This window comes from Urocitellus parryii, chromosome 14 (assembly GCF_045843805.1).
Source record: "Urocitellus parryii isolate mUroPar1 chromosome 14, mUroPar1.hap1, whole genome shotgun sequence".
NCBI classification, from domain to species: Eukaryota; Metazoa; Chordata; class Mammalia; order Rodentia; family Sciuridae; genus Urocitellus; species Urocitellus parryii.
The window spans coordinates 48,825,751-48,840,378 of record NC_135544.1 but is presented as its reverse complement, the minus strand read 5'-3'; the positions used below and the strand labels follow the sequence as shown (position 1 = coordinate 48,840,378).

Genomic DNA, 14,628 nt, shown 5'->3' with positions numbered 1-14,628 from the left:
TTAGGTGAGATGCAGCCAGGGTAGGCCGATTACCCAGTGACAACATGGGGTCCCCTCAGCCTCTCCTTAGGGGAAATCACACATCTGATCCTTGCAATTAAGCTTCTTCGTTAGGCAGCCAAGAGTTATCGCTAGCACCCCTTCTAAGGCATTTGTCTTTAGATGCTTTGCGGTGCTGATTGAGTTTCTATGCCTTCTTGCTTGTGCTGTGCAGGGACAAGGGAACTTGAGCCCTTCTACCTTCTTCTCAGGAGCATAATGCGTGAAAATACACTATGATCATTATTGACTTTTAAGTCTCATTTCATACTATTATCCCAAATGTGACTCTACTAGGAATTGAAATCATCTTACTTTTCATCTCACATCTAATTGACTACAATAATCATATAACTCACTGAAGGACTGCCATAGAGTTTGGTCTGTATTAAAGGTTTAGATTACCCCAGTTTATCTAAAACCCTCTTAATCAATAGAGACAATTGTATTTCATTCTTTTGAATTTTCATAGTAATTTATCGTTCACAGAACTCTCTTGTGGTTTGTGTGGGTAATTCTCCTTGGTTCCCTTTCCTTCCTCTCTGGGTCATAAACCATTTGTGGTTCTATGTTTCTTCCCCTACCACTTCCTCACAGAGGGCTCCAAAGCTTCAGGGAATTCTTGCCTCTTCCTTTGGACCTGTCTGTGATTCCCTCTTCTTGTGCTACAGTCACTGGCAGCTGCTTTGCTGATACATTTCCTTATTTTCCACTTTAACATCCAAGCATCCGCTATCTCCTAAGGTAATTTGACCAGAGTAAATGGCTATTGCCCATGGGAAAAAAACAAAACAAAACACTATTCCATTTGCTGAGAAGTAGTGAAGTTTTCTGGGGTCAAAAACCCCAAAATTGAGGGTAAATGAATGAGTAATGTTTTTCAAACTTCAAGATTTCAGGGAGAGTTCCAGCAAATATATGTGATATAGTTGACACAGCACAAAATTTAATTAAATCAGTATAGTTCTGAGGTATGGATCTTAGCAACAAGAAAAAGAATCATGAATCATAGGTTGAGGCAAAGCACGTCCAACACACTTGAATTTACTTACTAAGTGTTGATTAAAGGTTAGACTTAATAAATAAATACACACTCATTTAAACTTTGAAACGGAGTTTTCTAAAGTAAAAATGCGATGCTACTTTATTTTAACTCACCAAATAAGCAATAAAAATAATATTTTCAAGAACTCAATAAAATGGACTCTCAAACTAAACTTCTCAAAAATGATAATTGGCAGAGATTTTCTGAAAATAACTTGGCAAAGTATTTAAAAAAATATTTTCACATACAAAAATTTATTATAAGAAATATATAAAATATAAGATCAATATTGTGTGCAAAAAAGTTAGTACAATATTGCTTATAATAACAAAAATGGAACAGCAAAAATCAAACATTTAGAGGATGGTTAAATTGTGATAGATTTATATAGTGGTATATTAAATAACTAATAAAAGTATGGAATCCAATGTCAGAAAAGGGTTAACTTGGTTTAAATCTATACATTCCAAAGAAAAGATTGACACTGACTTTCTGGGAAATGATCCTTCATGTCTTACACTATCTGGACTGATTCGAGTGTCTATGTTGACCTGGAGCCGCAGATGGTTAATGCTAACATGGGATTTAGGTAGATGAATTGGGCCTTGTGTTACCAGTTTGACTCTAAGGAACCCTGGGATCTCAATACCTAAGTAAGTTACAAGGCACTCTGTGACTCCATGGCTGAATCCCATTAGAAACTCTGCACCTGAAGCTTGTTTGATTTTTCTTGGTTGGCAATATTGTGTTTATAGTGTTTCACATTGCTGGGAATATTAAGTGTTGGTGATACAACTCCACTGGGTAGGGTCAACTGGATGCTTGCACCTGGTCTCTCCCAGACTCTGGCCTCTGCATTCTCTTCTTTTTATGAGTTTAATCTGTATCCTTTTGCTTTAAGAAAATATAACCATGAGGAAAATTACATTTAAAAGAGCTTAAATGAAATGCTTCTCTTATAATGTTCATGGAGAAAAACCACAAACTGTTTGTACATAAGAACTCAACTTTATTTTTAAACAATCACTTTTAAAAGTTTTCAAAGTATTAGCCAATATGATAACTGGCCATCTTTAAGCAGTGGGATAATATGTCATTTATTTTTCTCTGACTCATTATCCTAATTAATACTTTCCACATTTTTTTCATTAAAAACTGTAAACAACAACAGCAAAAACAGAACATGCAGATACACACCAAATAAGGGAAAATGTTTTTATTTTTTATAAGATCAAGAATAATATCAGTGGTTAAGCATCTCTGGATTTAGTTCCTGGTACAAAAAAAAAAAAAAAATCATTGAAAAGTGTAAGTAGATTTTTAGCTTGGTTTGGATTTGGAATTCTGTTTTAATAGTAAAAGATGTATAAAATATTTTAAATGTATAAAGCATAGGACATACATGAAACACATTAGTTATTGGTTTTGTGAAAATGGAAGGGAGGAGTAGGAATAAAAGAATAAATACGTAAATAAAATACAAAAATAAACTGTTCTAATAATGTCATAAGATGCCTTCCTCCAATCATTAGCAAATATACTCCACACAGGATTTAAGAGAAAAAAATATAACTTTAAGATTGCGTGTTTTGGTTTCATCATTTATTTTTGAAAGCTAATATCTACTTTTTAAAAAATTATGTCTGTAAACTACACATAATGTATCAAAATCCAGTGCCCTTTTCCACTTACAGTTTTAAAGTTTCAAGACCAATTTCTGCCTCCTTGACATTTTCTTTCCCCTCTCTCCATTGACAGTGATGTACAACAAGGGATCAGCTCATGCAGCTCAGCAAAATGTGGAGGTACTTCTACAGTATAATCAAAAATGCCATGCATTAGTTTATCTATAGATTTATCAGAAAAATTTAGTTCTACCAGCACTAAATTTGCATAAAACGATCATTCCAGTTGAGACTAACTTATCCACCTATGGAAATCATTTAAAATATCAAGGGTTAATTTGGTCTATATGGACTGAATAGAGACAGTAATAAAGTAAGTATCCTTTCATTTTAACAGAATCAGTTGCCTTGTTATTGTTGTAGTTTTAATGTCCTTTTTTACTTTTTTCTTAGATATAATTAACTTTCAGATGGCCTCTCCTTAAGATTATTGAACCAGGTGTGGTGGCCCACACCTGTAATCCCAGTAGCTTGGGAGGCTGAGGCAAGAGGATTGCAAGTTCAAAAGCCAGCCTCAGCAACTTAGCAAGGTCCTAAGCAACTTGGGGAGAACCTGTCTCTAAATTAAATACAAAAAAGGGCTGGGGATGTAGCTAAGTGGTTAGGCACTCCTGGGTTCAATCCATAGTACCAAAAAAAAAAAAAAAAGCAAAAAATTAATGATACTATCTTGCAAGTAACAAAAAGCTCTTTCTGACATTTGTTTGGCAATCACAAATTTAGTTACTAACTTAGTGTTAGAACCAATGATCACTAGAACACCCTGAATACTTTAAATTTCATCAGAACTGAAGACAAATTATATTTGTGTCCCAGAATTTACAACTCTCTTCTTTTCTTTACTAGTAGCATCTTTTTTTCTCACAACTCACCAGAAAATGTTCACGTAAGAAATAGTCACAACATAAAGATGCTGTAAAGAGCTACTAAGAGAAACGAGGATTTTGAATTTCATTCAGTCCATTGCATGATTCTCATTTGTTCCACTTTATTTGGACTCTGGGTCTTTAAGCTGATCTTTACAGTCATTCCAAAAACATGTTTGACTAATGTAAACTAAAAGTCCAAATCAGTGAATACTGAGTTACAGGGTTTGGTAGGAATTTGTGTTATATACAAATTAGGAAAGTAACTAATCATGTTTGACATTAAAATAATACAAAACAAAAGTTTTAAGATTAAAGCAATAAACTATTTGGAAACATAATACAACTTTAGGGTAAGCTTTAAATGTATCCAGAATAATTTATGCCAGGTAAGAAGTCAAGAATGTTAATTTTATTCCTCTTTTTTTTCCCCTTAGACAGTATGGTCTGGATAATTTTGCTGTATCTGTGGAATATACCAGTTTTGAGATTGTCTTAGATACTGCCTTCATTACCACAAGCTATTTTACTCTTATTTACTCTATGGAAACACACACACACACACACACACACACACATTCTAGGGATATATATACAAACAAAGACATATATATATGTCTTTGTTTGTTTGTACATTTAGCTTTAATAAATTTCTTACAAGTATAATCCTTTCTAAATAAATCAGAAAAAAAAATAGTTTTCATTGCTTTAGCTGCTCCTTGTTGACTACAGAGTAATGTCCACACCTTTTCAGCCTGACATTTAAGGTCCCGCACTCGAGGTTGGGAACAAAACCTTCCTTCCTTCAATTTTCTTTTTTTTTTTTTTTTTCATCTTTGCAACTCACTTTTATTGTTTCTTTATAAACTTCCTCTCACATGGAGGAATATATTGCTATAGTCATTAGCTTATCTCTTTTTTAAACTCTATGCTAACAGCAATGGAGCCAAGAGAAGGAAAAACATAAGCTACAATAGAAAGGCACTTAGAACCTGTTAAAATACTGATATCCTGGAATGTGCAACAATAAACCAACAACAACGAAAAGTATACTGGCCCTTCCAAGCCTGGTCTATCACCAAATCACATGCTGAGCTAATGTCACCTTCCAGTGCCCTATTCCTCTGCTCCTGGGCTTGAGTCAAACCATATATCCCCCAAGCTAAGGACTGAAGGCCTAGGGCCCTAACAGGGATGAGGGGGGTGCTTGGGTCCAGGGTGGACCCAAAGAAAAAAGACCAGCTCCTTTCTACCTTGCTCACAGCCCCATCAAGGGGCAGAGCCAGCCTGGCCAGGCCCTGTCAGGACTGGGGTTCTAAGACCAGCAGCAGGGACTGCCAGGTCAGGGTGACCCTTCTAGGACAGAAGGGCAGTCCAGGAAAGAGTGGGATCAGAACTGCTCTGAGGAACCACAGGGCTATGGAGGACCCCACTGCCATCTGGTGGCTCTTTTGTTCTATGGGTGGGGAATTGGAGGGGGTTGGCTATTTTGCAGCCTAGTGACAAAGGTGCTCTAGAAGCCAGAGCTCCCAGCTGCTGGCAGGAAGGGAACAAAAGGCCCAGGGTTGGTTGAGTGGGACATGCTGGGATAGCCTAACTTCTGGAGACTGGGCAGTGGGATCAATAACCTATATCCTTGACATACTCTGGCCCTTGCATAGTAGTTAGACCCTAGGGGAGTTGGCTGAGTGGGAGTCTCTTAGGATCAGGCTCAACTGAGAAAAAGCCAGAGGCAACAACATCCCAAGTCCAGCTCCTTCCTCCAGCCAGCTCTTCCCAGGCAGAGGGGCTGGGCCTGCCCGTAGCCATGCTTGGCTGCCCAGTCTCCCACAGACCCAGGCCTCAGTCAATGGCCAGAAAGCTCCCTCCACTTCCCCCCCCTGCATGCTGTCTTGGTGCCTTAAGACCAGAAGCTGCCTCTTGCCTCAGTACCAGTGCCCTGTAGGCCTCTCCATGAGGCCAGTCCCAGCTGGGATGACCAAGATGGAGCCTGGCCTGGCCCTGCCTGTTGGGCCTGGATTAAGTCCTAGCACCAGGGCTGTCCATCTGACACCTTCCCTCCCTGGCTCCATGTTTCCCATACGCTCAGGATGCCTGAGTCAGATCCTTCCAGGGTATAGGGGCAAGTGAGTGGTCAGCTGGCCCTTCACCTGGAAATGTTGCTGGCCCTCTGGCAGTGCAGTCTGATTCAGGCTGAATGAGGGATGATGGCAGCTGACCAAGCAGGCCTCCCTTCTCTAGCGAGCAGGAAGGCACCTTGTCATAGGGGTGGGTGGGGAACAGCATGGCTTCTTCCTGTGGCTTAGCCAGGGTCTGCATCTTATCTTCTCTCCCTCCAGGGGGTAGGCCAGAGGGAAAGGGGTCTAGGGTGAGCCTGCATGGGTGCTATGGCCTGGTGGGGGCTCCTCACAGCACATCACATAAAGTTGGGGGTGGTCTGGACCAACAGGAGGGCAGATACTACTTTGCCTGCTCCCAGTGTTGGGACATGGGAAGCAGTCGCTGCTGGCCTCTGTGGCTGGCAAGTGGGCAAGTGAGGGAAGACAACCTGCTCAAGTTGGCCCTGGGATGAAGGAGGCACCAGGGTGGGAAACCAAGGACTAAGGGTCCGGTGGAGGATGGGCAGAGGGCTCAGAAGCTGTGGGGCAGGGACCTGAGGGTGAGCAAGGCCTCAGCACCCAAGATCATGGTCAGGGCCAAGTCCTCACTTGGGACCTGGGAAGGCAACAATGACCTTCTAGCACCATCCTTGCTGCCCAAGGACTGCATCTGGGACTGCAGATTCCCAGGGAGCACAGACCACCAGGCCCCAGGGCAGTAGGACATTATTGCTATTTCGCAGAAGAGTTTCTGTTTGGGGCTGGGGATGTGGCTCAAGCGGTAGCGCGCTCGCCTGGCATGCGTGCGGCCCGGGTTCGATCCTCAGCACCACATACCAACAAAGATGTTGTGTCCGCCGAGAACAAAAATAAATAAATAAATAAATAAATTCTCTCTCTCTCTCTCTCTCCTCTCTCTTTAAAAAAAAAAAAAAAAAAAGAGTTTCTGTTCCTCAGGGTGGGGCCCAGAGCTGCTGGCTGAGCTGTCATAGCTGGTAGGTAGGTAAGCAGGCTCAGTTCACTACAGCTGGTTTGAGTAGCATAGAGCCTGGTGGGATGACCACCCAGCCAGGAGTTAGTGCCTCTGGGCTGCTGGCTGCTGAGTTGACGCCTGTGGACAGGTCCAGCACAGTGCCTGGAAGCAGAGGGAGTCCATCGGGGCTTGGCCGGGAGCGGCTGCTGCTCTCCGTCCTTTCGAGGGGAGTCTTGCAGCCCTCTGTGCCCAGGGCCCTACTGGGCACTGACCCACGCCCTTTCTCCCCCTCTGCCTTGCCGCCAGCGGAGCCAGTGAGGAGGGAGACCACAGGCAGACACAGTCCACCAGCCCCAAAAGGAGAGGGCAGCAGTGGGTTCTTGGCCAGATTGAGGGGCAGAACAGGATCTGGCAGCCCAGGGCCAATACCCCCACCACCCCTGCCATTGCCACAGGCCAGGGCACTGAGGTTGAGGGGGCCAGGGGCCAGGGGCAGGGACAGGGGCAGGCCAGGCAGGCTGGGGCCTCGAAGAGGGCAGCAGGGTTGGGAATGATGATCTGAGCCCCACTAACATAGGGGCTGCTGTCAGGGGTGGGCAGTGGTGGTTTGGGGGTGGGCGTAGCTGCAGGAGCTCCTGCTGCTCTTGAGACACGAAGTGGCCATGGGCTTTGATGTGCTTGCGCAGAGAGCTGGGGTCTGTGTAGCGCTTGTGGCAGCCAAGCATCTTGCAGTAGTAGGGTTTGTCCATGTAGTGGGTGCGAGTGTGCTTGAAGCGGTCACTCGAGTTGGAGTAGCGCTTGTTGCAGCCCTCATAGGGACAGACATAGGGCTTCTCACCTGTGTGGGACCGGTTGTGGATCTTTAGGTTCTCCAGGCGGGAAAAGCTCTTATTGCAGGTGGGGCAGCGGTGCGGCTTCTCGTTGGTGTGCGTGCGGATGTGGATGAGCATCTTGTACCTGGCGTTGAAGCCACGGCCATGGCGGGCACAGCCCTCCCAGTGGCAGCAGTACCCTGCATCCTTCTCAGGCTTGACGTGATAGGCATGACATGGTCCACCAGGTCTTGCAGGAGCTCGAAGAGCTGGTTACACTTGGCCCAGCGACACACCAGCTGCTTGGGCAGGGGCAGCTCTGGCGAGAGGCACTTGTCCTTGGAGGGTGTGAGGAAGGAGGAAGCAGGCAGATGCAGGGCCCCCCCAGAGCCCAGGGGTAGGAAGAACTGGAAGGAGCTGGGGACACTGTCCAAATATAGCAGTGGTTGGAAGTCCTGTGCTTGTGACCTTCTTTGGAAATGGGATCTTCACAAATGTAATCAAGTTAAAATGAGGTCCTGCTGGATTAGGGTAGCCTAAATTCAGTACCGGGGCAGTGAGCACTGGAGGCAGGTCCCCATTGCCCTGGCGCTCGGGGTAGAGTGAGCTGCTGCCATTGGGGGAGTCCAGTCCAGACGGTGGTGACAAGCTGAGGTCCACCAGAGGGGCTGCAGAAAAGCGTCCATCCACCTTCTCAGGAAACTTGGGGTTCAGCAGGAAGCCTGAGGGTGGGGAGCCTGGGGAGCCAGGTGTGGGGCTATCATCCACCAGGCCCAGCTCCCTGTGCAGAGTGCGGTGCCGGACCACACCCAGCACCCTCTCCCGCTTCTCTCTCGCCGCTCGGAGCTTGGTGATGCTCAGCTTCAGGTCAAGCGGCTCGTCCAAGGAGTGCATGGTGATGGGGTGGCGTTGGAGGGGGTAGCGGGCAGAAGGGGGCACCCAGCTGATCTTTAGGCAGGAACCTCGGCGGCGAGGGCGGTAGTGCTCCCGGCTGCGGGCTCCGGTGGTCGGGGGCGAGCGGGGAAGAGGCCGGGGCGGGCGGGGCCCGGGGCGCGAGGCTGACGGGGCGCGGGCTCCCCTGGCACGGCCGCCCGGCGCCCGGCCTCTCCGCCACATCTGCAGCTTGGGCAGGGAAGGTGGCCGCGGAGGATGTCTTAGAGAGGGAGGGAGGAGGGAGGAGGGAGGCGGCGGGAGGAGGGACCGGCGGCCGCGGAGGAGGGCGAGGAGGAGGGGCGCGGGGGTTGGCCTCTCTCCCTCGCGCGCCTGCTCGCCCGCTCCCGCCCTCGCTGCAAACCCCGCTCGCTGCGGCGGCCCCAGGCCCCGGGGCGCCAGCTGCCTCCTTCCTTCAATTTTCGTACGTCTTTTCAAACAATCAAAAATCCTCCCTCATTCTCCTTTCCCTTCTGCCCATATTCAGATCTGGATCATCCTTCAGCAGAATATTGTAATAGAACTATAATTTGGATCTGGGATGTCGCCTAATGGCACATGCATTAAAGGCTTGATCTGCAACTTGTCACTATTGGGAGGTGGTACAAACTTTAAGAAGTGGGATCTAGTGTGAGATTTTCTGGCCTTTGGGGACTTGCCCTTGAAGGACCTTGAAGGACACTGTGGGACATTGTTCTTCCCCTTTCTCTTTCACTTTCTGACCATTAGATGAATAGCTTCCCCCTACACCTGCCCCTCACTGGGGATTAAACCCAGGGACACTTTTACCACTGAACAGCATTCCCAGTCCTATATTATTATTTTAACTTTGAAACAAGTTCTTGCTATGTTGCTTTGGGCCTTGCTAAATTGCTGAGACTAGCCTGGAAATACAAATATAATGCATTCCTAACATTATATTTCAACAATACTTACAGGATCATAATAGTGTTAACACTCTGTTGAATTTTGTACTTTAGAATCAACTTACAGAGAAAGTATGAAAGTCTTGTGGCTATAGAGTAGAATGCAGTGATGTGAACCTCATTAAAAGTGAAAGGTCAAGAGGACTGGGGATGTGGCTTTGTTGTCTGGAGGTAGAAAGGAAAGAAGGGAAAGTAGAACTGACCAGATAAGCAGGGAGGCTGCTCCTGTAGCACAGAGTGGAAAGAGAAAAGGCACTCTCCACAGTTGGAAAAACGAGAGGTCGAGGTAGCATAAAACTTAAAATGGCAGGAACTAAAGGGATTCTATAGAAGACAGACTTTCTTATTAAAACAAATTGCAAGATCAGGATATAGGAGAGCTTGGTAAAAATGAGCTAAATCTTCATCTATCATTGCAAGAAGCCAATAAAGAGCCTTCACAATTGGTAAATCTAGGAATACAAAAGATAAGAATATTTTGAAGATACCTTAGTAGTATGCTGGTTGTGTGACAGCTAAGACAAACCACTGTGCATCATTTACTTCATCTATAAAATGAGAATAATAGAGGTACATGTTCATTTTGTGTGGCCTCTTCATGTTTATTAGGAACATTAAACAAGTCAATATATGTAAGTCACTTATAATGTGGTCTGGTGCATTATGAGTGCCACATACAAATAATTAATATATATATATATATATCAATGTCTTTTGATGAGTGATGTGGTGGAGATGGGGAAAGCAGTTACAGGGCTCTTAATTTTCATTAATCACCTTTCTTATTATTTTTTGTTCTAACAAAAGATATGTGTTCCTTTGATTACCAAAAAAAAAAAAAAAACTTTTTAAAAAATATTGAAAAGAGTCAATTCCAAAACCTAGAGATGCCAAATTTACATTTATCCCACATTTTTTCTTTTTGGTGCTCCCAGCTTCACCCAGGTCTTCACACATCATGCCTGCTGGGGAAGTATTCTACTACTGAGCTACATCCCCAGCCCCATCCCATGAGTTTTTAAGCTCTGCTATAGAACTAATTTAAAAATCTACATAAAGTAAAATTGAATTAAAGCGTTAAACATGAGTGCTATTAAATTAAAAAATTAATTTACCATAAATCTCTTTAATTAAATTGATCAATTTAATTAAACTTGAAATTTTTAATATAAATTTATTTTGGAATAAAATTTTATTTGTTAAAGTTCCAAAGATAACACAAAGTGTTCCTAAATATTCTCCATCCTGTTTCCCCTTATGCTATTTTTTACGGTGCCAAGATATATTTGTTAATACCAAAAGACCAACATTTGTTCACTACTATTAAATAAACTACAGCTTCATTCACATTTTATGTTTTCTAACTTCAATATATCTTATTGTATTCTAAGATCCAAGTCAGAATATCACACTACCTATAGTAATTTTGTTTCTTGAGTCGCCTTCATTTTGTGCCAGTTTCTCTGTTTCCCTTAGTATTTTTTCTTGATGTTGGCAGGCTTGGGGAGGACTGGTCTTGTCATTTCTAAAGCATCTTTGAAGTTTATTTTGCCTGTTTTTAATACTCAATGGATCCATGCCTATAAAAACAGAATTTCAGACATTTTATTGATTTCTATAACATAGTTATTAATGTAAATAAAACATTAAATATTATAATGTGCTGTACTTGTTTCCTAACATCTCAGAAGGGACCATGTGTTTTTAATTTAAGAGAATAATTTTTAAATGTATTTAATGATATAACAACCATAATATAGAAATATTCTGAACTTCCAATATCCTAGTGAATCATTTAAATAAATAGGAGAAATCATATGCCTTTAACATCTGTATACTTTTTTGTAAAATTATACCTTCAAGAGAAGCACTTGCTATGTGTTCCTATTTTATCTTTTTTTAGTATTTCATTCCAGTTTTATTGTAGAATGATATTACATTGTAAGTATATATCACAGTTTCCTTTTAAAAAATGTTATGAGCTTATTATAAATATACATAATAGGCCATTGTGTATAGTCGTACCTGAAGTGAACAGTATTTAGTCAGTTTCATTATTTTTTATTTAAAAAAATAACATTAAGGAAGGGAAGAAAATCTGATCTTAGGAAATGCAACACTCTTAAAATACATTCAATAACATAGTTTTTCTAATAATGAGAAATTCTAATGGAAATTAATAAATTAATCATATTAAATGACACTAGGGGCCTAGAGAAAGTGGAAACTAGGAAATTAATCACATTAAATGCCATTTGGGATCTTTGAAAATCAGGTTCAGGTTTCTAGTAGACATTTCTCTTAGCGGTGGTCTTTTTCTTCTTGTATTACAGATCACAGAAGTAACAAATAATGAACACTAGAGGAAGCCAGAGGCACAGGCCAGAGGATAAATATCCCCTCTGATGTTCAGGTCATGTGCAGGCAGGTAGGCCTCCCCACTCACTCCCCACTCACTCCCTCCCTCGCCTCTGATAGAAAGTCTGACAGAACCTGGGCCTGGAGGCTGGGGGAAGTTTGAATGCGCCCTTTGGGTTCAGATGTGCGAGGGGAGAGACCAGACGGAGGGGAAGAGACTGGTTTTGGAGTTGCTTGTGCTGTTGCTGGTGGAGGGGGTGGCATTCCGTGACAAGCACAAAGTGGTTGTGCAGGGTTGGGGCACTGGCCCTCTGAGGTGGGGGAAGGGAAGGCCCACCTGAGTGATGTCTTAATGAGTAGCCTCCAGGCTTTGCCCCAGGCTCACTGCTCCTTCCCATCACCTGTCCTGCAGGTTTGGCTTGGCTTGGCTGACCTTGGCCACCATAGCTCATACCGACTACATGCTTTTTCTAAGCCCACATGATCACAAGGCACTCACCTTTGTGTCATAGCCACTGGTATTATCCCCCGTATCAGATGAGGAAACTGAGCCCCCAAAGGCTTCAGCGACTTGGAGAGATACTAATCAGCAACTAAGCGCCTTCTCCTAACTGGAGGTCCGCTACAGCGAAACCTCCCGTATAAAAGGCAAATGAGAAGGCAGCGTCCCCTTTAACTCCCGCCCATCACGCCAGCAGCATCCAATCACTTTTCTCTGTGGCGCGGCCGGGGCCTAGGACTGGCTCCGAGGAGGACCGGCGCGAGACCAGCGCGCATGGGCGGAGCACAGAGATTTGTCTATCACGTGCGGTTGCCGGGCCTCCCAGCCTAGCTGAGCGCCCCGCAGGGCTGGCTGGGGGGCGGGGCCGAGAGCTGCTGCGCCTGCGTGGTGGGCGTTCTCGGGGAGCAGCTGCTGCCGCCGCCGCCGCCGCCTCCGGCAGCACCACCACCACCGCGGCTCGCCGCTCCCTGCCAGGCGCGCGGCGGCTGTGCGGCACCGCGCGCGGCCTCTGCGCGCAGCCTCTAGAGGACCCCTGGTATGGCTCACGAGGGGAGCTGGGGCCCGGCCGCACCGCTCGCCGCGCGCCGCGGTGGGGGCGGGGCGGCCCGTAACGGTCGGCCGGGTCGCGTTCGGAACCGGCCCCGCGCAGCCTCGGCAGACGACGGACCTCGGGCGCGGGAGCCGCGTTATTGCGCACTCATCCTCCATCCGGCTCGGGTAAGGATCGGGACCCGGAGACCCGGGCCGGGCTCTTGGGCGCGGGGTTAGCGACCTGACCACACGCACACAGCCCTCGCTTTGCCTCTGGCATCTTTTCTGAGGAGAGCTGTCGGGGGAGTAGGCAGACGTTCCAACGCCGGCTATTGCTTATCAGTGGCTTTTTCAAACATTAAATAGAAAATGGCAAAGTGTTCTTTGGAGACGGGCCATGTGTGTAGTCGGGTATTTTATAATTATGATGATGGAAGTGCTAATAGACCGTGTTGAGTAACTTGATGAGGAGCTAAGGATGAATTACTGAATTTCCAAACAGTGGCCCGCAGAATGGTGTCTGGGTGCCTAGAGTATTTGATCATGACTCTGCTTCCAAACAAGGATGACCCCACTCCAGCCTCTTATCCAGTCTGCTCTAAGTTTCTCTGTGATAAGATGCATGGACGGATGGGTTGCCTCCATGGCCCGAGACCCTTTCTAGTTCCAAACACACAGATTCTAGACAGGATGATTATGAACATCGACACCACATTTACTTTAGTAGACACTTGGATTATTGGAATCAATTCATGAGGCATTTTGGGTTTTTCTTAACGGTAGATGATCACTTAGTTGGGAATATTTTCAGGTATGGAGTTTTTGATAATGTCTGACACCTGTTACTGCTAGCGCCCGCGGGGCTGGCTGGGGGGCGGGGCCGAGGGCTGCTGCGCCTGCGTGGTGGGCGTTCTCGGGGAGCACCCGCCGCCTGCGGCAGCACCCGCCGCCTGCGGCAGCACCGCCGCCTCCCGACGCCCCCTGCCAGGCGCGCGGCGGCTGTGCGGCACCGCGCGCGGCCTCTGCGCGCAGCCTCTAGAGGACCCCTGGTATGGCTCACGAGGGGAGCTGGGGCCCTGCTGCGCCGCTCGCCCTGCGCCGGGGTGGGGGCGGGGCGGCCCGTAACGGTCGGCCGGGTCGCGTTCGGAACCGGCCCCGCGCAGCCTGGGCAAGCGACGGACCTCCGGCGCGGGAGCCGCGTTATTGCACACTCATCCTCCATCCGCCTCGGGTAGGGATCGGAACCCTGAGACCCAGGCCAGGCTCTTGGGCGCGGGGTTAGCAACCTGACCACACGCACACCTGCAGTATCAATTGCAGAGTTTCATACTCATCCACAAATACTTAATTTCATGAATTTTAAGGCAAAGAAATAAGACAGTAATTTTTTATTCCATTATTAAATTATTAAGTCAGCTTTTTTTTTTCTTTTTTTTCTGCACAGGGGATTGAACCCACAGGCATTTAATTGCTAAGCCATATCCCCAGCCCTTATTTTTTATTTTGAGACTGGGTCTCAAAAGTTGCTGAAGCTGGCTTTGAATTTGCAGCCCTCCTCCCTCAGCCTCCTCAGTCACTGGGATTACAGGCGTGGGACACTGTGCCCAGATTAGTGTATATTTTAACTACTCATTTTTCTAATATACCAGTAGGAAAATGAAAATGAACTCAGGTCTGTGTCTGTGCCAGAGTTACAATAAGTGTTTAGTGTTTGATGAATGAGTGAAATCCCTGTGCTAGTGGTAGAAATGATAAAGAACATTTGAAAAGAATTTTAGAGATCATCTAGTTTAACTCCATCTCACCCACCATAATTGAGGATTCTAGGCTTAGACAGGTTGGATTACTCAGCTATAGTTACA

At 45.6% G+C, this 14,628-nt stretch overlaps 1 protein-coding gene, 1 long non-coding RNA gene and 1 pseudogene across 9 annotated transcripts in view; 1 reads left to right on the top strand and 2 right to left on the bottom strand.

Moving 5' to 3' along the window:
• Nucleotides 1-2,168: 2,168 nt before the first annotated feature.
• Nucleotides 2,169-12,361, bottom strand: LOC144250160 (uncharacterized). 3 transcript variants are annotated; one of them, XR_013342411.1, is made up of 5 exons: nt 12,233-12,361; nt 10,791-10,955; nt 9,864-9,923; nt 2,777-2,895; nt 2,169-2,357 (listed from the first exon to the last, which is right to left on the bottom strand). It is a non-coding gene; the product is annotated as an uncharacterized LOC144250160 (long non-coding RNA). The 3 variants fall into 3 exon arrangements; XR_013342410.1 differs by lacking the exon at nt 9,864-9,923 and having other exon boundaries at nt 2,172-2,357; XR_013342409.1 differs by lacking the exons at nt 2,169-2,357; nt 2,777-2,895; nt 9,864-9,923 and having other exon boundaries at nt 10,497-10,955.
• On the bottom strand, nt 6,748-8,413 carry LOC144250173 (zinc finger protein GLIS2-like; annotated as a pseudogene).
• Nucleotides 12,362-12,733: 372 nt separating the features above from the next.
• LOC144250108 (chromaffin granule amine transporter-like) overlaps nt 12,734-14,628 on the top strand; it is a 236,043-nt gene continuing 234,148 nt past the window's right edge. For 5 of the 6 annotated variants that reach the window (XM_077792535.1, XM_077792538.1, XM_077792536.1 and 2 more), the window contains exon 1: nt 12,734-12,952. In XM_077792535.1, the coding sequence (XP_077648661.1) occupies nt 12,773-12,952 (180 nt within the window). In that variant the 5' untranslated portion in view covers nt 12,734-12,772. The remainder of the gene's footprint in view (nt 12,953-14,628) is intronic. The other variant, XM_077792533.1, reaches the window with a different exon arrangement.